The 23,496-nt window shown below is 44.2% G+C and overlaps 1 protein-coding gene across 1 annotated transcript in view; it reads right to left on the bottom strand.

Annotated features, from left to right (window-relative positions):
• Positions 1-23,496, bottom strand: part of AASS (aminoadipate-semialdehyde synthase) — a 44,021-nt gene that overhangs the window by 9,913 nt on the left and 10,612 nt on the right. Inside the window, exons 9-19 of the mRNA XM_048502262.1 lie at positions 17,464-17,612; positions 16,939-17,061; positions 16,665-16,776; positions 12,080-12,139; positions 11,916-11,983; positions 7,424-7,545; positions 6,239-6,368; positions 5,123-5,233; positions 3,452-3,560; positions 1,158-1,298; positions 635-802 (exon numbers count right to left, since the gene is read on the bottom strand). Of these exons, the coding sequence (XP_048358219.1) occupies positions 635-802; positions 1,158-1,298; positions 3,452-3,560; positions 5,123-5,233; positions 6,239-6,368; positions 7,424-7,545; positions 11,916-11,983; positions 12,080-12,139; positions 16,665-16,776; positions 16,939-17,061; positions 17,464-17,612 (1,293 nt within the window). The remainder of the gene's footprint in view (positions 1-634; positions 803-1,157; positions 1,299-3,451; positions 3,561-5,122; positions 5,234-6,238; positions 6,369-7,423; positions 7,546-11,915; positions 11,984-12,079; positions 12,140-16,664; positions 16,777-16,938; positions 17,062-17,463; positions 17,613-23,496) is intronic.

Raw genomic sequence — 23,496 nt, forward strand, 5'->3', positions numbered from 1 at the left:
TTCTAATAGAGACTCCTTACCTAAAGATGCCAACCCAAGATATTATGCATGAAAGCCAAATGCACTACCATTGAGACATGGCCCCTCACAATAAATTCCATGCATTTTGAGATAAACACTTCCATCAAAGCTGTCCTGTCCACAGTGTTTTATTTCTACTGCCATTATTATACCATCATAGTCATAGATTATACATAGCACAGAAGAAAAGGGGTATTTACAGTATTTCTCCCAAAGAAATCAGGCTTTTCTTTGAACAGATAAGAACTGTAATGCTTGCTCACCTAAACATATACAGTTGATCATATAGAAGAAGAAGAGTTTGGATTTATATACCAACTTTCCTATAAGGAGCCTCAAAGCAACTTAAAAACTCCTTCCCTTCCTCTCCCCAACAGACACCTTGTGAGATAGGTGGGGCTGAGAGAGTTCAGAGAAAGCTGTGACGAGCTCAAGGTCACCAAGAAGGCTTCATGTACAGGAGCTGGGAAACAAATCCAGTTTACCAAACAAGAGACCATGGCTCATGTGGAGGAGTGGGGAATCAAACCTGGTTCTCCAGATTAGAGTCCACCACTCTTAACCACTACACCATACTTAACCACTACACCCCCACTATAAAAAATATACCTACCCTGTATCGTAAAGTCCCTCTTAAAAGAGTGTGAGCTGTTTGAATACCGTAGGGTTCAGCATATTTTGTACTATCCCTGTTTGGAAAACCTTCCAAATTTAATCCTGGGAAAAAATCCATGACAGTAACAGAATCAAGCAAAGCTCCTCCAGCTGGAATATTAACAATCTAAAGGTTGTGGAGAAACAAAGAATTGTCTAAGTATGCCATATTTTAAGGAATCCCCAAATATACTTTAGATAGTTTGATTCTTCACGAGATGTAAGGCCACATAAAATACCTGTGAAATGCCATCAGGTACCATGATGTCACTTCCTTCTACATCCACCATGCTGCAGGAGGGTAAAGCACCTAGTCCACCCTTTCCTGTCAGCTTTGCCACCAGATGTCCAGTACATTACAGCTAACTCATGTGTCCTGCATCCCCTTAACAAGATGTCAATTTGGAGTACAGATCCTAAATGTTTGATCTAGCAATTACTCCCACCTTAGCATTTTTACAGATAGATAGAGATTAGTTCACCTCTCCATTTTTTAAATATGTGGCAGGTTGAACAGTATTCAGCAAAACCCCCTGGGGACTCCAACTGAACTTGTATCTCAGGGGATTATCAGAATGCTCTGGAGCAGGTAGGCCACCACAGAAAGACGTGTATGATACCACCTGTGGTTGAAGAAAAGAAATGAATATAACTAAATACAATTGTGTCAAAAACATATGCTACAAGATAGAATAAACGTAACCCTCCTTCCCTCTGCAGCACCAAATCTCCTTGTACTTACGAAACTTTTTGCCATTTCAGAAAGAAATCCAAACATTATTTGTAATCTTTTTAAGATTTTTCATTACTCTAACTTCACTAAATTCATCAGAAAATGATCAGTTACTAAAAATCAATGTATTACCTAGAATTATGTATTACCTTACTCACAATAGGTTTAAATTTGTAATTATTCTATTCATAAGAAAAAGTAACACACTGACACTCATTCAGTTCAAATCAGCTATATGTCCCATTGTTTACAGTGGGACTTACAAAGCTGCAACTGCTTTGTAGCCCCTGGATTTCAGTGAATACTTTATTCATTGTTTTTATAGACAGCTCTTTTTTGGTGGCTTAGGGCAGCTTCCAACAATTCAATAAATATATAAAAACAACCATACAATTTAAAAACCATACAATTTTGTTACCCATGGTCAGAGGTGGGATCCAGCAGGTTCTCACAGGTTCCTGAGAGTAGGTTACTAATTATTTGTGTGTGCTGAGAGGGGGTTACTAATTGGTGATTTTGCCACATGATTTTTGCCTTAGTTACGCCCCTCCTCTCAGCAGTAGCGCTCAGAACTTGAAGCAGTCTAGCAGGAGGTGCACCAGGGTGCGTGTCAGCCTGCGCCTGCATGTATTCGCTTCCTGCCCAAGGACTGGCGCAGCGGCTGCGTCCTTGCCAAAGCCCTGCCCAAGAATGCCCCGCCCCGGTATGCCCAGCCACGCCCCCATTGTGCCCTGCCCAGCCCCATTGGCGCTACGCCACAGTTTGAATCCCACCACCATGGGAACCTGTTACTAAAATTTTTGGATCCCACCACTGCCCATGGTATGCTGGGGGAGCTCTGTTTTCCAGCTCAACCCTTCCTGCCAATCCTTGGGGAACCTAGCAGTGCAGTGCAAACCTCCTGCATGCCCCAAGACTCAAGCTCAGCACATGATGACCTTTCTCTTGTTTTTATCTATTTATTTTTTTAAAAAATAGGGTTAGCAGAGCTTCTATAGCGTTTTATCTTTATGTAGAATTCAGGAGAGTTTTAAAGTTTGTTTTTTAAGCCTGAAGCTGTGAAATAGACGACTTCTAGCGTATTGTTTTACTGCTGCTTATCTAAGGAATGCAATTTGCAGCTTACTGTGACAATTAGCGGTGTGTGTTTTTTACGAGAGAGCTTTGTTATCCGGTAGAATTGTGAGGAAATGAGGAAAAAGAAATGCAGGAGAGAAGCCGAAACAGAAAGCAATGAATATGACTTCCCACTGGCCAAACAGAAGAAAATTATGGACTTTTATCTTTCTCTAGAGGTGCCCCTCTCTAATCGTTTTGAGACACTAATAGAGAATGGTGATGGAGGAGAAATTAAGGCTTATGGAGAACCAGGTGGTGGTAGTAAAATTAATTCCTCTGTCAATGAGACAGTGCCGAAAGGGTTTAATAGCGAGGAAAGGGAAAATAATATATTGACTATCTACAAGCTGATGGAGCTCACAACAGCAACAGTAGAAAATATCACTAAAGGCCTCAGTTCTCTAAATGATAAACTAGACTTTATAATCAGTAACAGAATACGGATGAGTTCATCTTTAAAGGCACATACATGTGTTAATGCTATAGAGTCAAGAGTTCATACAGTTCATACAGAGCAGTTCTACCAGGCATATGGTTGAGACTGCTATGGTTATCATCTAGGCCTCTCCCAATCATTATTAACTTCCATCAACAGCTGAAGTTTCAACATCTGTTATCTCAAACTTATTCCAACTTATAATTACCAATAAGTTGTCAAGGACCCTTCAGTGTGGTGACTTTTTACTGTTACATTTAGTTCTAGTTTGCCACTTTGTTTTATCTTTCTTAGTTTTTTTTAATTGGATATTTTTAATCTTTATTATTATTTGAATGTTTACAGGATCGTCGTATGTCATCCTGAGCCCAGAAGGGGAGAGGCAGCCTATCAAATCTAATAAATAAGTAAAACAAATAAAAAATTATGAAATAAAATATCATTGGGAAGTAAAGTCCCTCAACAGAGTCATTATCTACTGGACTTACCGTAGCACCTACTTCTTTTGCTTTATCAATACACTCCATTGCCAACATATGATCAAGACCAGGATCCAAACCTACTTCACTGACAACCATGATGCCAGCAGCCTCTACACTAAAATAAAAGGTGAGTTCAAACCAAAAGTCAGAACAAGGCATATCTATAGCTCCAGAGCACTAATGATTAAAGCTACAGGTTTCTAACCTGAATTTTATTAACTAGCAGTAAAGCCCGCTGTGGTAAACAATATAGCAGATTCTAAACACCTGTTGTTGGCAGATGCACTGGAGAGGCAATATAGTTTCCCCCTTTTTTATTTTGGAGGATATGTCTTCAAAGCTTCCATGCTGATTCTCATTTCAAGTCTGTGGCCCCTTCCGCACATGCAGAATAATGCACTTTCAATCCACTTTGCAGCTGGATTTTACTGTGAGGAATAACAAAATCCACTTGCAAACAGTTGTGAAAGTGGATTGAAAGTGCATTATTCTGCATGTGTGGAAGAGGCCAGTGAAGCTTTGAAGACATGTCCTCTAAAATGAAGGGGATAATTCTGCATGCTGGACTGAGCAAACTCAGTCCAGCACCCAGGACTGAGCTTTCCTTCCTCCTATAGCTTGGCTGGAACTCAGTCCTGTATAGCGATTGGTTGGAAGTGAATTGTTAACTCATGTTCCAACCCTTACTGAATTATGCTTTAGGATTACCACTATAACCTACCTTTCTTCTAGCAGAAAAGCCAAGGCAGAGCACATGAGGTTTCCAGGAGGTCTCCCTTTCAGGCACTGAGATCATGTATTTGACATTACCAAGGGCTACATCCAGCCTATTTCATTTCAGTGTCCCTAAACAAGTTGAGCAATGAGGAACTGACCACCTTAGTTGCATTCAGGATAGGGGACCACAAGTGGACTTCCTTTACCAACTTCAACAAAACTTAGAAAATCCTGGACTTCTCCCTTCATTCTGCTGTAGAAAGTTTTGTACTAGCTTACCTCTCCTTAAAACTCAAATACATATACCATGTTTCACCCCACCAACACTGGACATTCCAGCGAATCAACAGGCTCTGAACAATGGTTGCTGGAAGAAGATATAAGTGCCAGGGGCAGAGCCCATGTCGAAGGGGGATCTTGGTTTGGACACAATGCAGAACCATCATTAAAGAACTAGTTACTAAGTTTATCCAAACATGGGCCGCTCTATTAGCTATGGCTTGAAGTTAGTTAGTTAACCATGTGGTGTCATCTAACTTACAAACATGGACATCCTGGCTTGTTCATGAGCACTACCCTCCTCAAAATGCAAGTGGGGATATCACAAGAGAAAACCGTGACAGGATTAAACCAGAACTTGGTAAAACAAACCAAAATTCATATGGTAACCTGTAAGTCAAATTCTGGTTTCAAATTCTGGTAAGTCAAATTCTGTAGTTAAAAGGAACAATGATTTTTTTATTATATCTAAAGTGAGCTATAAGGACACTAACTGTTTAGATAGGTAACAATACCATCTTCATAATGGGTATTCCAGTTTCAGAATTCACTAACTGTTTAGATAGGTAACAATACCATCTTCATAATGGGTATTCCAGTTTCAGAATTAAGTGAGCAAGAAATATGTTGTTCTAAAAAGAAAAAAATTAGAACATAAAATGGATCCTATTCCTGACCTACCTCTGCTGCAGTTCCTTCATTGCTGGTGTCAGGTAACTAGCAGTTACCAGGTTTACTTTGCTGTCAATACATTTCTTAGCAACCAAAGGATGGAATGAATAAGGCAGCAAACTACAGAGACAAGAGGAAAAGAAGAGAAAATTCTAGAATCGCTGAATATGCTTTTTTTTGTTCCTCTAAAAAAGAATGATCAACCAAGTTGCCATTATTTACAGTCATTTATAGCAGGACAAAATGGCTAGTTATTGGATTAGGACTGAAGGAGACCTGGGCTCAAATCTGTCCTCAGCCACTACCCTGGGTCAGCCTAACCCATCTCACTGGATTTTTTTTTAGGATAAAATGTGGTCAGGGGAAAGTGTTCCTTAGAGGAACAGCATGATAAAAATGGGACTGAGTGTGATAAAAAAAATCTGGGACACAAATTTAGTGCAGAAGAGATTCAGGAGAAATCAAAACCCTGGCATTAAAAGTAGTAATGCTAAATGGGAGAAAATCCAGGTTCCACCCAGGCATCTCTAATGAAAAAAAAGATATCAGGCAGGATTATATAGTGCAGCCCTCTGCATGAAAAGTTGGCAACCACCAGAATATAAGTATATTGACCATACTTTTAACTCAGTGTAAGGCATTTAGATTTTCTCTTTATAGCTTAGCTGTTAGCCTTATTTCTGGTACTTTTCCTGATCCACAATTTGTTTCTAGGGCAGAACAAAATTTGGTAAAAGTTTTCAAAATGTGGGAGAAGTGTGTAACAGACTTCCCTCTGTGATACACCTCTGAAGATGCCAGCCACAGATGCAGGTGAAACGTTAAGAACAAGATCCACCAGACCACGGCCACACAGCCCGGAAAACCCACCACAACCAGTGGGAGAAATAGCTTGGAATATTTTCATTGCTCAGAAGGAGCTCTCATTAAAGAAAATCTTGACAACCCCTTCCCTAGGCCAGAAGTCCCCAATCTTGTTGAGCCTGTGGACACTTCTGTAATGTTGAGAGCAGGGATTGGTCACCAGCTCTGAGTCCAGACAGTTTGCCCATGGCTAATGAAAATACTGCCCCACACCCACTACCTGGGGCTGCAAAAGAATTGCATGATCAGCAGACCACCAACCTGATCACAAGATCATGTTTCTTCACCATGGATGATAATCTCTCCTCGTCTTTGGTAACATCCATAACAACAGGAACTATACAGCTGTGTTTCTTAGCCAGTTGCTCAAGCTGTTCCTTCATGACAGAGGCTGTTGCAAAGTAAGATTTTCAGGTAAAATACTCTGCATCCCTTATCACACTGATAAATCCTTCTCTGAGCCAGTCTTCACAAATGTGTCAAGCAATCCCCTCCTTATGTCACAACTTGTGTTGCATGAATATGCTGTCTGGCTAGTTGAACGTCACCATTAACTTTTTTTATTCATTTGATTTATTTATGGTCATATACCATAATAAAACATGGAATAAAACAATATAAATTCCAGAATAACAAAATATATAATATAAAATTAAACATAATTAACCACTAAAATGTACGGGTGAGCTTATTTAAATCCAAAAACATTTCTTATATAATAAAATTTTGTTTTGAAGTGCAATATGACCAAATTTGCCACAAGTTCTAATCATCTGCCACATGCCTTGAAATATTAGGGCTTTTACCAACTGTTTTCCTAAACAAGCCTTACCAGAACAAGCTGAAAATATGTCAAGGAGGGGGAGAACAATCTTTGCCTGTAACTCCTTCTGTCTGTTTTGCTACATTTTTATGAAACAGCTCAACAAGTTAACAGTTAGTTAATACTAAAATGCCATGAAGGTCAGCCTAAAAAGGAGCAGAATATTTTTCTACCAAAAGTTCATCCATACAGAAAATCCATACAACTTTAGATTGGATCTCATCTATATTTTACAGTTGGAGAAGGTACTTCTACAAGTGCATATGGTTGTGAGATACTCATTGACTCCTCCTTCCCACTTCACACCCATTGTTCTTGAAGAGCTACCAAATTTTAGGCACTCACTGCCAGCTACTGGTGTGGGGGGGTGGGGAATGGTGGTGGAATAGTATTTTTGCTAGAATTTTAGTATTGCTAGATGAAAGTGATGAAATAGGTGCCATCTGTAGTACCATGTATGAGAACAGTTTTGTGATGATAATTATGTTTTTTATTTTTATTTTTTATATATTAGGATGTTGTCTGCCCTAAGCCAGGCTTACCAGAAGAGAGTGGGATATATAAACAATTTCTGCCATTTTGGGTTACTTTGAGATCCTAAGATTCTATTTGTGCTCACAAACCTGCTGTTATTCCAATGTTGGGGTCCCTTGAGAGGTATTCTATCACAGGCTCAGAGACATATCCAGATCCCAATAACAAGACATTCTTCTTTTTATCCATGGCCAGTGACTGAGTATATTCCCTAGAAAAGACAGCAATAAATAAAGAACAAACATATTGGCTACTAAAGCCTGTTGATGTGTGAATAAACCTTAAAAAAGAAGACTTTCAAAATTAGTATAACAGCTTTTAACATACCTCTGTCCAACATCAACCCAGCATTATCAGCTCTTAAGTTGGAACAGAAACTAAGGCATAGTTTCAGACTGATATTTCTGGTGTCTGTTGAAATTCTGAATCTTTACATTTACATTGACAACAAATTACCATTCGGTGTTAAAAAGACTTACAAGACCCTTACTTGAGGGAAACGTACAGTAAACTTCAGGTGCTAGGCCTTTAAGTTTATACCTTCCCTGACACTGTACACCAGCATCAACACAGATGCCAGTCACTTAAAAAACAGTCCAAGTTTTTAGGATATCAGCATTTTTCTACGAATCCACAAGACATGCTGACAAAAAGCCATGTGAGGCAGGAGCTGTAGTAAGGAGGGAAATTGGAGGAGATTGAGTGAAAAAGCTGGCAAAATCCAACCACTAACTGCTTTGTGTAAGCCACTGGGGTACTTCCCGTCTCCCATACAGCAGAAGAAGAGTAGCATCTCCCTCCACAGTTCTTGACTAGGCTTGAACAAAATATTGGCAAATTTCGGATTCAGGTATTTTTAACACACATATGAATCAGCTTTATTTGGCTATTATCAAAAATATTCAGGTTAAAAAAATCCAAATCCAAAATGTATCAGTTCTCTCCCTGCCGCCATTGTCCAAGCCCTAGGAAATTTGAAAAATTGGGGGGGGGGAGGAGAAAACTGCCCCACTGCTGCTTTCCAAGCCCAGGAACAATCCAAGCCCAGGAAAATCCTCCATGGAGATCACTCAGTCCCACATGGAGGATCAGGCTGTTTCTCCCCCCTCCTCTTGTTTCCCCATGCAAGGGAGGGGGAGTGACCCTGCATGAGGGACCGAATTCGCTCAGCCTTGCATGGAGATCTCTTTCTCCCTTCCCCTCTTTGCTGTCTCCCAAGTCCACTTGGGTTTGGGAAATGGAGGTGGTTGGGAGATTCAAACAGACAAAAAGGTCAAATGTTATTCTCCCCTATTTTACCTTTGAAACAACCCTGAGAGGTAAGTTCGGCTGAGAGAAGGTGACTAGGCCAGAGTTACTAAATGAGTTTCATAGCTGAGGTGGAATTTAAACCCAAGCTAACCACTCCAACCAGTCTCAAGCTAACACTCCAACCACTTCAGAGACTCCTTTTTTCCCCTGGATTGCTATCCTTAAAGGGATGAAATCATGAATGAAAGTGAATGAAATCACAACCCCCCTGAGTTGGGTGTAACTTTTCTTTCATTTTCTCACTCTTTCCCCAACCCTTCTTCACTCTTTCCTTCTTTTCCCCCCCTCTCAAATGTGTCAGGTGGGGGCTCCAGAGGGAATCTCGGGAAGTCAATGATGGCTTTCTTGGCAGCCCTGGTTATGAATTTGTCAACACATATTACCTGATGCTGCCCAGACCTCTTATTTTTGGTCCTGTTGATTCTGTTCTGTGTGGGGTAGAAAATGTGAGTCTCAGTTATCCCCCCAGTCTAGAGTCGAGCTTTTTTGGCACCAGGGCTTTACGAATACACCTGGGATTTATTATAGGTAAAAGAAAAAACAGGAAAAAAAACCAATATAGCTTTTTGAGGTTTTCTGTGATTTGGATTTACCGAATCACCAAGCCTATTTCTTGACACTGTTCTTCTGTGGAAGCCCCTCAAAAGAAGTTATGACTAAAAGGGGAAGAGGTGGGGGGGGAGGCAAAAACCTTGGCATATCTGCTATAGATATACCACGTACAGGCCACTAAAAGTTTAACACATGTCTAAAGACCATACTAGGATTGCTGGACGGCCTGCTGGCAACCTGCATTACTCTGTAATCACTCAGAGTAGTGGCTGGAGAACAATTTTTGGAAAGTCAAAATCATCTGTACTGTGACTGTTTTCACCAGAAGTGACGCTGAATAGGTATGGGATTTCCTAGAGTCATCATCCATCACTTTGAGGTTTTCCCCAGAAGTGACAATGATGTACATGATGCCATCCCTCATGTCCCTATCCCCCCCCCCAAATTGCCACCAGTCCCCAGGCAACCTGACAACCCTACATACAGAAAAACTAACTTTGACTTCCTTCATAAACTCTTCAATATCTTCAAGCAAGAAGAGCTAATTCTGCTAGGCCCATTGTAGACAGAGAAAATCTAGGTGAGGAGGGATCTCTCATACTGTGGTTATGATGCTATCAAATATCCCAAATTCCAAAAAAAAAAGTTTACTTGTCCTTCCCTAAGTTTAACTAATATTCTCATCCTACAAGCCACACTACATCTGCAGGGCTGAGGTTTATGGGATGTGGGGTTCGAGGCCAAAACCAGAAATGACTGTCAGAACTGCCAAGTTTTTGATCTCCTCTGGCTACAGTTGCAAAGAAAAGCCAATGCAGCCAAGCAACAGACACCTCATATAAGAATTCCCTAAGAGATCAAGGTTTCCATATCCTGCTTGAAAGGGCTCAGCATTACTGCAATTTAGACAGTAAAATACTCTTTGTGCTTCTGTTATCACTGCAACCTAATCCATAAGGCAAAACAAAGGTAAAGCTTGAATCTAGACTGGGGGGATAATTGAGACTCACATTTTTTACCCCACAAAGAACAGACACAACAAGACCAAGAATAAGAAGTTTGGGCAGCATCAAGTAATATATCTTGAGAAATTCATAACCAGAAAGCCATCATGGGCTTTTATAAGCCAAGGAAGTCATTATGGGCTTCCAAAGATTCCCTCTGGAGTCCCCACCTCACACATTTAAGAGGGGAAAAGGAGGAAAGGATGGAAAGGGGGTGGGGAAACAGTGAGTTTGAGCTGTTTCATAAGAATGTAGCAATCTAGTGGGAAAAGGAGTCTCTAGTGGTCAGAGTGTTGGCTTGGGACTGGGTTTATATCCCATCTCAGCTATAAAATTAAACCAGTAACTTCAGCCTAGGCCGTTTCCGCACGAAGGCGGAAGCGGCCAGGTCGGCGTTTCTGACGCCGACCCGACGATGCTGGGACCGTCCGCACTGGGACCGTCCTCCAGAGGCGCAGGGCAGGGGGGCGTGTCCCCAGGTCTCAGCGACATGCCGGAGGCCCGGGGACAAGGTAAGTGCCGGGTGGGGGAGGCGTCGTGAAGCTGCTGCAGTTCGCTCAACAGCGGCTTCGAGGCGGCGTTTCCCCAACAAGAGCGCTTCCAAGCGCTCTGGGGAAACGCCAGCTTCGCGGCGCGAGGGCGGCGCAGCTGAGATGCAGCTGCGCCCCCTGTGCAAATGGCGACCTGGAGACGGCGTTTTTGCCGTCTCCAGGCCGCCATTAATTGCCCGTGCGGAAACGGCCCTAGTTACCTTCTCTCATCCTACCTTACCTCTCAGGGTTGTTTAGAAGACAAAAAAGGGAAGAATCATATCCATCTCCTTGAGAATCTTGGTAAAGGGCATGTTAAAAATGTGAGTGAATGAGATGTTGAGGAAAACTAGTAGGAACTCATAAGGGCTGAAGGCTTTCAAAGAAACCAGGTTATTTCACTTTAATACTTAAAATATAGGAAGTTCTCTCATCTGGCAGAAAACCATTAATTATGTTGAATTCAAAGAAAGGATTACAGTGAGAGATTTTTAATTCAGAGATATGATTCCAAACTATTAGCCTGGACACATAAAGCAAAGGCCAGCTGCTTCCTAGCTGTTGCACATGAGGAGTGAGCTGCCTGGTTTCTTGAGCCCCACAAGCTTTGGAGCCACACTGCCCACAACACACTGCTCACAAGTACTGAGCGATCTGTATGAAGAAGGCAAGAGGTCAGGTCCATATTCTGATTTCTAGAACAAATGAAGTTGTTTGAGTTCAGGGTTGTCAACCTCCAGGTGGTGGCTGGAGATTTCCTACTATTACAACTGATCTCCAGGTGACAGAGATCATTTTATCTAGAGAAAATGGCCAATTTGAAAGATGGGCTCTGGCCCACCACCTTATATGCTCCGAATCTCTGACTTGACAGCCTTCAGAACTGATATATTCTTTCCAGGTTTGAAGATGCACCCAAGTGTAAGTGGCAGTTAAATATGGAAGAATTACTCCCTGGTCAGAACAGGAAAGAATTGTCGATATCTATCCCTCTTGTGCTAGCACAATGACAAACTTGATGCAATAACAGTTACCACTCTGCAAATATGATCTTTACCCTTAGAAAACAAATAGGGAAGTAAAAATCCACCACCGTTAAAGTACATACATAGAGACACAAGAAGGCAAAGTTACATTTAAAACTCAAGTCTAGGAAAGTTTTTTTAAAGAAATCTATGGATTACCTGCTCTCCCTCAGCTTCTGGATATATTTATACTTGTCAGTCAATGAACCATTGGATGCAATCACTGCCTAAAAAGCAGATGAAATACATCATTATTTCCCTTGCAGCTGGCCTTTGCAATCTGGAATCAAGAAAATGGGATGAAATTCCTTCACAAGACTTACATCTCTAACGACAGGTGAGTAATTCTGGCTCTCCAAGGGCTCAGAAGCGTCTGATAACAACTGTGGACATCAAGGATTTTAGTCAGAGTGTTTACTTTCATACATCAGACAGATAATTATCTTTTCAGGATAAGAGCCTTAGAAGACTCAGTTTAATTAAATATGGAGAACCGCCAAAATGTTAGATCAAAGCACAATGCAGACTGTGTCCTGAGGTCTAATTTCTTGAACATTTGAAATTCTCATGATCCTCAATTAAATCTTTCCCTTAGATTCATTATTTTTCTTCTAGCCCCATTCACAGCACCTTGATCTGTACTCAAGCAGAATAAGATAGTAGAATGAATTGTATGCAACTTATGTATGCAGGAGGAATGTTTCATTTTGTCAAAGTTCTCCTGTGTGGAAAAACTAGCACACTGTTGTGCTCCTGTGAGAGCTCCTCATACCAGGTGGCCCCTTATCTGCAATGTAGCAACACAGTGGCACACGTGCAGCTTACAGGAAATGTTGCTGACTAGCAATGAAGCCCTGTGTGCGGAAAAAGTGCAACAGGCTCTGGAACCTGGAAGTGGGGACTGAAGAGGACATTACCCTTCCTTTTTTCTTCTGTTCTCCCCCTTCTTCTCTGCCTCTCACTCTCCATCCTGCCACCCCTTTTCTTAATATTCTCAAATTTTTGCCCAACTCTCAAATTTTTGCCCAACTACCCCAACTCTCTTTCTGGGCTCTTAGCCCCACTCTGTTTTTAACTTTTTGCCCTGCTACTCCAGCTTTCTAGGTCTTTTTGTCCCACTACTCCAACTCTTTCTCTCCCTCCCCCAACTCTCTCTTTCCCTATTCCTGCCAACTCTCTATTCTCTTTCTGATCACCTATCCTAGCTCTCGCTTTCTCTTTCTGCCTCTCCTCAGCACCCATTCTCTTTCTGCTCCAACTCAAAGGCTGTCTGTCTCCCACACAGATCAATTTTTGGTAGCTTGCCCCGAGTGAGTGGGCATGTGAGGCCTCTCTCCCCGCACAGCCTCACTTTCATCTCCCCCAAAACAGGCTGGGGCAGCATGCCCTGTTTAGTCCTGGCTACTGGCACTTGTCTCTCTGCTGACTTACTTGAGAGTTTGCTCAGGCAAGGAATAGGACAGCCCTGCAAGGACCTCAGAGCTTTAAGAAGGGTTACCAGCTGAGTGAGAAGAAGTCTGGGAGTTGTAGTCCTGTCAGCCTTTCTCTACATGAGAAATGACACACTCTGGACTACATCTCCTAGCATCCTTTGCTCAATTTTATAGTAAGATGAGGCCCTTCCCCAAACTCCACCCTCTCCAGGTTCCACCCCCAAAATCTCCAGGAATTTCCCAAGCAATAGCTGGCAACCCTGGCTTGGCCTCTTGGTAAAGTTTGTGAGAGAAAGGATTTTTGTCCTCGAGGAGGAACACAGAATGTTGCTTAGGAAAGAGGGAAAAGGAGATCAAGGCTGTTTGAGGCAGCTTCTATGCATTCGCTGGTAGGAACCTAGCTGAATATTCTCTCCAATTATACAATCCTTGCTTTGGCACTCCTAGCTTTCCTTCAGCACTACAGTACTCATTTAACAGCCATTAACACCCTCAGAAAACTGGTTATTTCTCCTCCAAAGAAGCTCACATGATCAGCCAGTATTCAAGACTTCAAAACAAGATTGCAAACAAACAAAAAAATCCAAAAAATCAGCCTGGTCAGACTGATGGGTGAGAAATCAACAGGTGGAGGGACTTCCTGCTGTGTAAGTGCATTAGACTATTGAGAAGCAAGCAGGCGTACATCAGAGTTAGAACAGCAGTCAAATCCAGTGAAGGAGGAGGACTGTGGTACCTTCCAGAGCAATTTTTTCTTTGTTGGCTTTCAGTACGATTTGCTGCTAGTAAGCATGCTGAGCATTTTATATATTTTTTAAAATTATAGAAGTGAGAAAACAAAAAGAAATAAAGTAAAATCACTACATTCACACTACTGCATCACAATATTAATAAACCAAAGGGCTGCTCAGGCAAAGCATATGTGACAGTTGGAATTTTTTGAGGGAAAATCCCCTCAGGGCACTAGTTGGCTGAGGGAAGGTGCTTGTGGGGGTGACCTCCTCTCACTTCTTGAAGGTCAATGGGTCCAATGTTTGGAAAGGTTGGAGATTACCATATTAAAGCACACAGCAAAGATATTTCTTTAACCTGCCAGCAGATGGGACTATTATATAACCTTATTTTTTTAATTGGTGAGGTTTGACATCAGCTGGTAGAGTTGCAGACTTGGATAAGAAGGGAAAGAAAATTGCACTTGTTAAAGGGGGTCTTCCTTGTATGATTCCAGCTATTCCCATTGCCCAGGTACCTGTGCTAATGCTTGCCTTGCCATGCTACACAAGCAATTCAATTGTACTTGGAGAATTGCATTCAGTTTTGGACACTACAGTTTAAGAAGGATGTTGACAAGCTGGGATGTGTCTAGAGGAGGGAAATGTAGGTGGTGATGGGTCTGGAAACCAAGTCCTTTGAGGAAAGGTTGGAGGACCTTGATATGTTTAGCCCGGAGAGGAAATAATTGGGAGGTGATACGATAACCATCTTCAAGTATTTGAAGTACTGTCAAACAGGATGGTAAGGAGTTGTTTTCTGTTGCCTCACAAAGTTGGAGCAGAACCGATGAGTTGAAATTAAATTAGAAGAGATTTGACTAAACATGAGAAAGAACTTCCTGACAACTATAGTGGTTGCTCAGTGGAACAGGCTTCCTCAAGAGGTGGTGAACTCTCCTTTTTTGAAGCAGAGGCTAGATGGCCACCTGACAGAAAGGTTGATTCTGTGAACTGAGCCTGATCATGAGAGAAAGGGCAGGAAGGGATGAGTTAGTGCTCAGCTCTCATGAGCACTGTAGGGAGTTAAACCTGAGTCTCCCAGATCTTAGCATGACACTCTGGCTGCTATACCTTACATGCCCAGGGTAATGCCACTTTGGGATCAGAAAGGAATTTTCCTCCAGGCTAGATTGCCCAGGGATCCTATAGTTTTTCGACTTTTGCTGAGCATAGAACAATGGTCAGTGAGGAGCAGAGGAGAAGATAGTTGTGAATTTCCTGCACTGTGAAGGGGATTAAACTAGATGACCCTTGAGGTCCCTTCTAGCTCTATGTTTCCATTACCTGCCACTGTGGTAGGGGAAGTATTAGGGAAGCATTTTGGTTCAGTGGTAGACCAACTGTTTTTCATGCAGAACATCCTAGGTTCAACCCCTGGTATTATGTAAGCAGCCCGATGTCATCAGATTTTAGAAGCTAAGCTGGGTCAGAAGAGAACTCCAAGGAAGATTCTACAGAGGAAGCCAATGGCAAACTACCTCTGCTTAATCACTTGCCTTTAAAATCCAACCAGGGGTTGCTACAAGTCAGCTGCAACTTTACATCACTTTACACAGACACACACAAGTAATGTGAAAGATCTTTGCCTAATACCCTGGTGAGCCACAGTCAGAGTATTTATTTACTTTATTTATACTTGCCTTTCTTCCCATTGAGAACATAAAGGGCTTTTGTTGTTCTACGCTCCTCTATTTTATCCTCACAACAAACAACCCTGTGAATTATGTTGGACTGAGGGTATGTGACTGGCCTAAGATCACCTATCAAACTTCCATGGCACAAGTAGGGAGTTAAACCTGGGTCTCCCAGATCTTAACATGACACTCTGGCTGCTATACCATACTGACTCTTGACAACACTGGCCTTAATAGACTTGGTATAAAGCAGCTCCATATACCTTTTGTTCCAATCCATCTCTATCAGTAGATACTTCCACATGACAAGCTGAGGCAAAAGATGGCATGGGTGTGTACTGTTTTCTACTCTGTCTCACTTAATCAACCAAAAGACATTGAAACAGGGAAAAGAAAGCATTGCCTCCCTCCCAAAAAACTGCCAGGAGTATGTTTAGCAAGCAAACGGTCATGAAATTGTTCACAATCCCCTCTCCCCCCACCCCATTTCAACTGTAAGGTAAAAGTAGTCCCCTGTGCAAGCACTGGATCATTACTGACTCAGGACATGACGTCACATCACAATATTTACTAGGCAGATTATGTTTACTAAGCACCAGTTAAAACTGTCACTCTGTCAGAGACCACTGAAATTGGGAGTGCACGAACAGGCCTAGGCATCTACCCAAACAATTAATGGTAAATGTCAACCATTGTAAAGAAGTAAAAAAGTATTATAGAAATGATAAGCTGAGGTAACTGATGTCATCAGCAACACCAAAGAATGTGAGTAGTCATCAGTTTTTGGGTTGAGGAGAACAACACTTTATTGGAGTCACCCCAGTAAGATAAGTTGTCCTCTTCACTGGATGGCTAATAAATGCAAAGTTCTGGCAAAATAAATAAGTAAAAAGGTTCTATGCAATCATTAACAGAAATCACATTGTAGATTGCCCTGTTTACACTAAAATGCTAATACATTTTCAGAAAGTCACTTAGGTTTTACAGCAGATTCCTTAGCTATACAGCAAACCAGAAGCACCATACACATGCTTAAGCACCCAAATGCGCACGCACACACACACTTACCATTTCTTCAATATAAGGGAAGAGCATGTCTCCAAAACATTCTGTTGATTCTATGGGAAGCTGAGCTGGCAAATTATCAATGGAACACATCAAAATCCCAAGCCCTTCCACACTGAAAGAGAATGTAATGGTGTTCCATGTCATGCAGATACTTGGAAAGACCATCAATCTATTCACAGCAAAAGCATTATTTTTTAAAGCATTAAAATGTTGCTTTTTAGACTCTGCCCATAATGCAAAAACAAACCAGCACCAATTAAGTAATCTTGCTCACCTGTCATGAATAATGTGCTGGTCGGCATCATACATGCAGAAGGGATATTCGATTGTGGTACATTCTGTCATGAATTCTATAGAACCACCGGTGTCTGCCGAAATGTCACAGATTGCAAGAAGCCTAGAAAAGTTGGGTTTTCAACACACACATCCATAGCCAAGAAAAGATTTTCAATGGCTACAAAAACAAACCCCTAAATATTCTGTTATCTGTTACCACTGGTTTAAAAGGTAAGAAATATATTCCTAAGAAAAGTTAAAAACCAACAAAAACATCCTCTGAAAACAATCCCCAACTGCTCCCAGAAAAGAATTAAGCTGGGTAGTACTTCATACCTGCACATTCATTAGTTCCACAAATCAGCAAATGATACACATGTTTTACCCAAGAGGGCAACAGAAGGCCAGAGTGGGAATGTGGAAGCAATGCTCTTGCATTACAAGATATTTTAGCTGCTTGTTTTTAACCTTAGGAAGGTGCAATTCACACACACACACACACACTCCAAGAAACATTTCTTACTTGTGTGGTAATTCCGGGCAGCCTTCAGTAGCTGAAGCAGAAGGTCTCAGAGGCATCAGAAGCCTCTGTGCATCCTGCCTGCTTAGCAAACGTGGGGTAAGCTGATCCCAGTAGATCCCATTGATTATGCAAGTTGCATAGGGTGCAGTCTGAAATATAATGCCAGAAATTGCTTGATGGCTGTAATAATTAATTACTATACTCTGTTCCACATAAAGATGTAGTACAGTCAATCGAGGTGCAGCACCTGAGGTGCAGCACCTGAGAAAATTGCACACATCCCCATTAGAATATAGCCCCAAACAAATATGAGAGTTATCATTTATTTTTACATGCCACCTTTGTCAAAACCATTATTTTGTGCATTACTGAATATGGTACTTTGATGCATTATTGAACATGGTACTTTCCCCTGTTTCATACATTGAATGAAATGTATTTTTACTTTAAACAGTAGGACCCAGGCAGAGCATTCTACATCAAAAACAGAACAGCATGTTTTGTTCTGAGACAGGGAAACATACAATCTTTGTGTAGAACAAAGTTTAGATTCAGAATCATCACCCTGTGACTGAAACTGCAAATGAAATATGTCAGATCACATCTTTTTTTCTGAATTCAGATTCATGCAGGTGTAGGATATCAAACGCATCTTGATCATCATCAGTTAAATTAACAAATTATCAATGGTTTACACCAGGGGTCCCCAAACTTTTTAAACAGGGGGCCAGTTCACTGTCCCTCAGACTGTTGGAGGGCCGGACTAAAAAAAACTATGAACAAATTCCTATGCACAAATGATTGTAAAATGTTTGATTTCACCTTTCAGCCTTTCTGTCATGGTCTATTTTTAGAACAGTGACCAAAGTATGTCAAGTACAGGGTGGGCTCCAAATATTGTTGGGGAGGCTGTGGAATACCTTCCCCTGTAAAAAAAAAAAAAGCAGTGCGGGATTCAGTGCCCTGTCTTCGGGGCTTCTCAAGAAGCAGCCTCGTGAGTGACTGTGTGTTTTTTGGGGAGCCCCAGCGGCAATCCGTTTGCCCCAGCCCTCGGAGATAGAAAGCCTGCCTGCCCCAACTGGGGGCTCAACAGTCACCTGTCCTCTCAAAAGCTTGCGCTTTGTTCTCCATTCCCCCACCCGCAGCCTCAGGGCTGTCCCTGGGCATCCAGGGACAGGAACGCATCCCACACCCAGCTTTGCTTCCCTCCCCGCCGACTGAAAGAGGAGTGGCCACTCTTCGCCTCCCCCGGGATCCCTTCATGCTGGTGGTGGGGCGGGCGAGCCCCTTGCACCAGAGAGGCCGATTCCTCCTCTCCCTCGAGCCCCCACTGCACGTGAATGGAGCCATCGCCACCATGCCTGGCGGGCCGGATAAATGTCTTCAAGGGGCCACATTTGGCCCCCGGGCCGTAGTTTGGGGACCCCTGGTTTACACAGACTAACTGATCTCAGAGAGGCCAGAATTGGGCATTTGATACTACTAGCTGCGTGTAGTGATGCACTGCTGACCCAGCAGCACCGTGGTAGAACGTTAGACGGCGCTTTCAATGGACCCTAATGTGACCTTGCTGAGTGCCACCGCGACCCCCACTCCCTCATCCCCTATGAGTCCACGGGTCATGAACTGTCTGGCTCAGTCATCGTAGCTGCAAGGGACAATGGTCTTGCCCCCCAGGTGAGGATTAGGCTCCAAGGCAGCTTTACTCCTTCCTCCGACGTGAGCCAGGTGAGAGATCATGCATCACATGATGATGATCTCCAAGGTCTCTCGGTCTCCCGCTTCATCTCCCTACCCACCTCCTTTACACTTTTGCCCACAATGGAAACCTCCCTAATAAAGGTCTGTGAGATCAGCACCAGGGCAGAGTTGTCAGGATCCCACGAAAACCCGCCAGCGCTTCCCTGTTGCTGGCGGCTCTCCGGGCCAGATGATAAACCCTCCTCCCGGCGTCCTGCGCCTATTCCTTAGCCGGTGACGACTCCTGCGGGGGTTGACCACAAGCTGGTGCAGAAACCCGGGAATCCTGAGACCTCCACCCTGCTCACCGTCGCCTTTGGGGAAGAGGCATGGAGTACGAAGTCCCGGCTGGATCGAGCATTCCAGGGACTTTCACCCGCTTTCCCCGGTATACGCCTGTCCCTCTGGATCGGCGCATCCAGAACCGCTGCAGCGGTCCCTAGGATTACCACTCGTCCGGGACGGAACACCCGGTGAAGTATGGGAGCTTGCGTAAAAGCAGCAGGGCCTTATGACAAAGCACGCTTAATCGCAAGCATTGAAAGCGCGCAATTTAGCGAAATCGCGGCAGGGTCCCGTGAAAGAGAAGGGGAAGCTGCGCGAAATTGGTTGAGGGAGATTGAAGCTCAGGTGTCCATGGTGCCCAGAGGGGGGGGACATTGAATCTGGGACGCTGGGAAAACATCGAGGCGACTATCTTAGCACAGAGCCTACGCGCTAGCGCCGATGTCGCTGCTACTGGCGATGGAGACAATGTTTTGTAAGCCATCAGCCTGCAGACCTATGAAAAAACTCCCCTTGCTGTAGAGCCGCCCTCCTTTTCGATCTTTCACCTCTTCAATTTCAAACTCCCGAGATTTTTCTCCTATCCACTAAATTGAATGCGCCTTGTCCTCCTTCCTGCCCCTAGCTCCTTCACCCAGATCTCCAAACTCTCCAGCGGCTCATTCGCCCAGCTCCCCCTGCTCGCCTTCATTTTTCGAAAGCCACTGGCACCTCCGTCAGCCCGCGTAATGGCCTTGAGGACTTAAAACTCATGCGCCCAGAGCGATATTAGCCACGACATCTGCAGAAGAAAGAAACCCTGGCGGAGAAGGCGATGCCGAATTCTTGCATTGTGCCTCGGATCCACTTCACAGATACTGAGGAGGGAGGAATGGCGTCATTCAGACGGAGGTTGTCGAGTGATACAACGCCTTTAAGCTATAACATCCCTCACTGAGCTCCGCCAAAGCGGTCTGCGGAATGATAGGAAGTCCACCAGCCCCTATGTGAGAGGCATGCGCTAGAAGTGATGCGTCGCGAGGAATCACTTAATGGTTCCCGGACTGACTGGAAGACCACCTTCCGCGTGATGCTCCTGGAGCCCTGCACAATTTGTGATCTGGGAGAGGCGAAGTTCGCCCGGCAATGCTTTAGCAGGGCAGCCGCCTCGGCGGCGCCTCTTTACACAACCGCTCAACTTTCACGGCTTTGATGCCTTCCAGTAACCCCAACAATCAGATGCAAGTCCTGCGGTGGCCACCCTTGCAATTAAGCCTCTTCTGAATCGCCTCTACAAGGCGTTTTGAAAGTCCCCCAATGCCCGGACAGCCAACCCAAAGTTTTTCTGCTTACCCGGCAGAAGCCTCCAAGCACCCTATGTACTGAGTTTGTGAACAGGCTCCAGGGAGGCCCACCTCAAGAGGCAGGTTGACAACGAGGGAGGTCCAGAAGCGAACTCCTTAAAGCGCCTTGCTTGCCAAGGAGAACGCCTCCGCTGGAGTGCCGCAAAGCGATCCACCCGGGCAGCTTCGGAAGTTGAACCCTGAAGCTGGCCGACATGCTCAAAAGCTTGCCAGGATGATGCCGGGTGCTTTCGCCCACATCAAGGCCAGCCTTCTAGTCGCCCGCTTCCTCTCCGCTGCCATGAGGCAGCCCGAGACGAAGTGTTTCAATTGCGTGTAAGCCAGGACATTTCGGAGGAGGGTGCTTAGAGCTGCCCGGGCGGGGCCCACCTACAGCCCCTGGCGGAGGAGGGGGCCCTCTCCCAGGAGGGGCCGAAGACCCCCAGGAAGAGTCTAGAGGCGAGGCGGCTCCCAAGTACCCGCTAGAGGCCCGGCGCCGGGTGCATCTCCCCAGCTCCGGAACCAAGATCCGTGACTGCCTCAAACCTCCTTCCCGGGAGTCTCCCCATGGAGATCTTCGCCAGCTAGCTCCAGCTCAGTATAGTGATCCCAATCCCCACTTGAGACCATTAGGCTGGTCTTAAGCCAAAAGCTTCCTTGCAGCTGAACAGGGGTTGTTCCATCATCCCAGGGGGCTCATCGACCCCATGCACCAAGGGAGCCATCCACATCCAGAGTATGGACAAGAGCATCCTGCAGAAACTGCCAAGTTCACCGGAATGCTGCCCTGCCTCCTATGCTCTTAACAATTTCTGAGTCTAATCTAAGTTCAGCTTAATCTAAAGTCTCGTTGCTGGCTGCCTCCTCTACGTCTATACTTCCTGCTCTGCCTAGCCCCTTCTACTTCCAAAGTCACCACCATTACCTCCGCCAGTGCCCCCCCCAAGAGATAGGCACGCATTTCAAAATCTCTGCAGAGTCCACGGTCACTGAATCTGCAGCAGAAAGGCAATGCTGGCGGAAGAGGACTGCCCGTTTTGAGCTCCTCCTCTAGAATGCCCCATAGCCAATCTACAGGACAAATGAGGCATGGAAAGGGGGGGAAGATGCTAGCATACAATGGCCTTAAGCTAAAAAGTCCTTTCGTCAGGAAGAAGAAGAAGAGCCCCTTGGCCCTCTCCCAGCCAGCTGTAGGTTCCAAACCAGATCTCCTAGCCTCTGAGCCTGTGCAGAAGCCCTAAGCCTCAAAGCCTCCCAGTGGCAGCAAAATCGTCAGCACACCTCAGAGAGAGGCAAAATCTCAAATCAGAGCTGCAATCCTCCCTCGTTGCATTTTATATGTGCTCTGTATGCCTATGTACATGTTCTGTATGTCTTGCCCCTCTTCAAGAAGAGACCCTAAAAGTTTTTTCCCCTCATAGGAGGGATTTTTCCATTGCTTCTAAGCTATGCTCTTGTGCTTCGGTAAAGTTTTCTCTCCTTCTGATTATGTGTGCCAATGCCTTGAAAGGCTTCGGGCATCCATTACAGCATCCGCACTTTTAAAGCGGGACACAGCTTCGTGCGTGCTCCCCTGTGGACTACCCGATGGGACCTTGCCTCCAAGCCAGCCTCCATCTTAGTTTCTTAAACTCTTCAAAACTTTTCTTCCAAACCTCTCGCCGAGAACCTTTTCCCTTCTCAGGTCCAATTCTGAGCCTACACACTTGCCACATTGGCGCTACTGGCGCTGGCAAGGATTTACATATGAAGCCAAAAATCATTTCTATGCTCCCACATTCTCTCTGCTGAGGGGCTCCCTGGCTAGTCCACAGTGCCAAAGGGGGGTCTCTCCAGCCACACCTAACTCTTACACAGCCTCCTCCAGCTGCATGAAGGTAGGAAGCCCGAGCTCAAACAGGCCAAAGTCCCCTTACCAGGGAGGGGAAGGTAGAGCTTGACTTCCAAACCCCTTCCCCCCCCCCGCCTTCCTTTTCTGCACACCACTCCTCTCTTTCTAATGGGCTGGCCTTTTGCCCACCTCTAGATCTATATAGGATCTGATAAAGGGTTTTGTCAAGCCCTCAATTTGCTCCTGTGATGTCAAACCTCAAGCCCAGGAACTGTTTTTCTTTGCATCTTCTCTATATCTTTCCTATAGGCTATATTGCGATATGACTATAATTGTAGATTGTTCAAGTTGCTTTGCAAAAAAGCCACACCTTAGACGGATCAAAACCTAAAGCCCAGGAACTGTTTCTTTGCATCTTTCTCTATATCTTTCCTATAGACTTATATTACGATATGACACTAGAATGTTCGCTGCTTTAAAACCTTGCCACCTTTTAGACGGGTGATTGGGATTGTTTTACAAAACAAACATCCCACCTTGGATATGACTCCTCTCCCTTTTCTCCTTGGTCTCGGGCAGATTCCTCTGCCTTGTATCTCTTAGCAGCTCTTGAGATGTTTGCAGAGTGATGGATTTGTCCGGAATGGGGCCAATCATGCTAAGCCTGGCCTAAAGCTTGGCCAAAAACAAGCTGAAAAAAAGGAGGGTAGTTCCCCTATTGACCCAATCAAGGTCCTTGGCATCCAGCCAGACCATATCCAAAAGTACTTGCTTCTCTATTCTCTATCAAAATTGCCCGCCCCCCCCCCACTCCAGGGGCCTCAGACTCCCATTGTTGTCATCTTATAAGAGCGA

This window comes from Sphaerodactylus townsendi, linkage group LG06 (genome assembly GCF_021028975.2).
Source record: "Sphaerodactylus townsendi isolate TG3544 linkage group LG06, MPM_Stown_v2.3, whole genome shotgun sequence".
Lineage (NCBI taxonomy): Eukaryota > Metazoa > Chordata > Lepidosauria > Squamata > Sphaerodactylidae > Sphaerodactylus > Sphaerodactylus townsendi.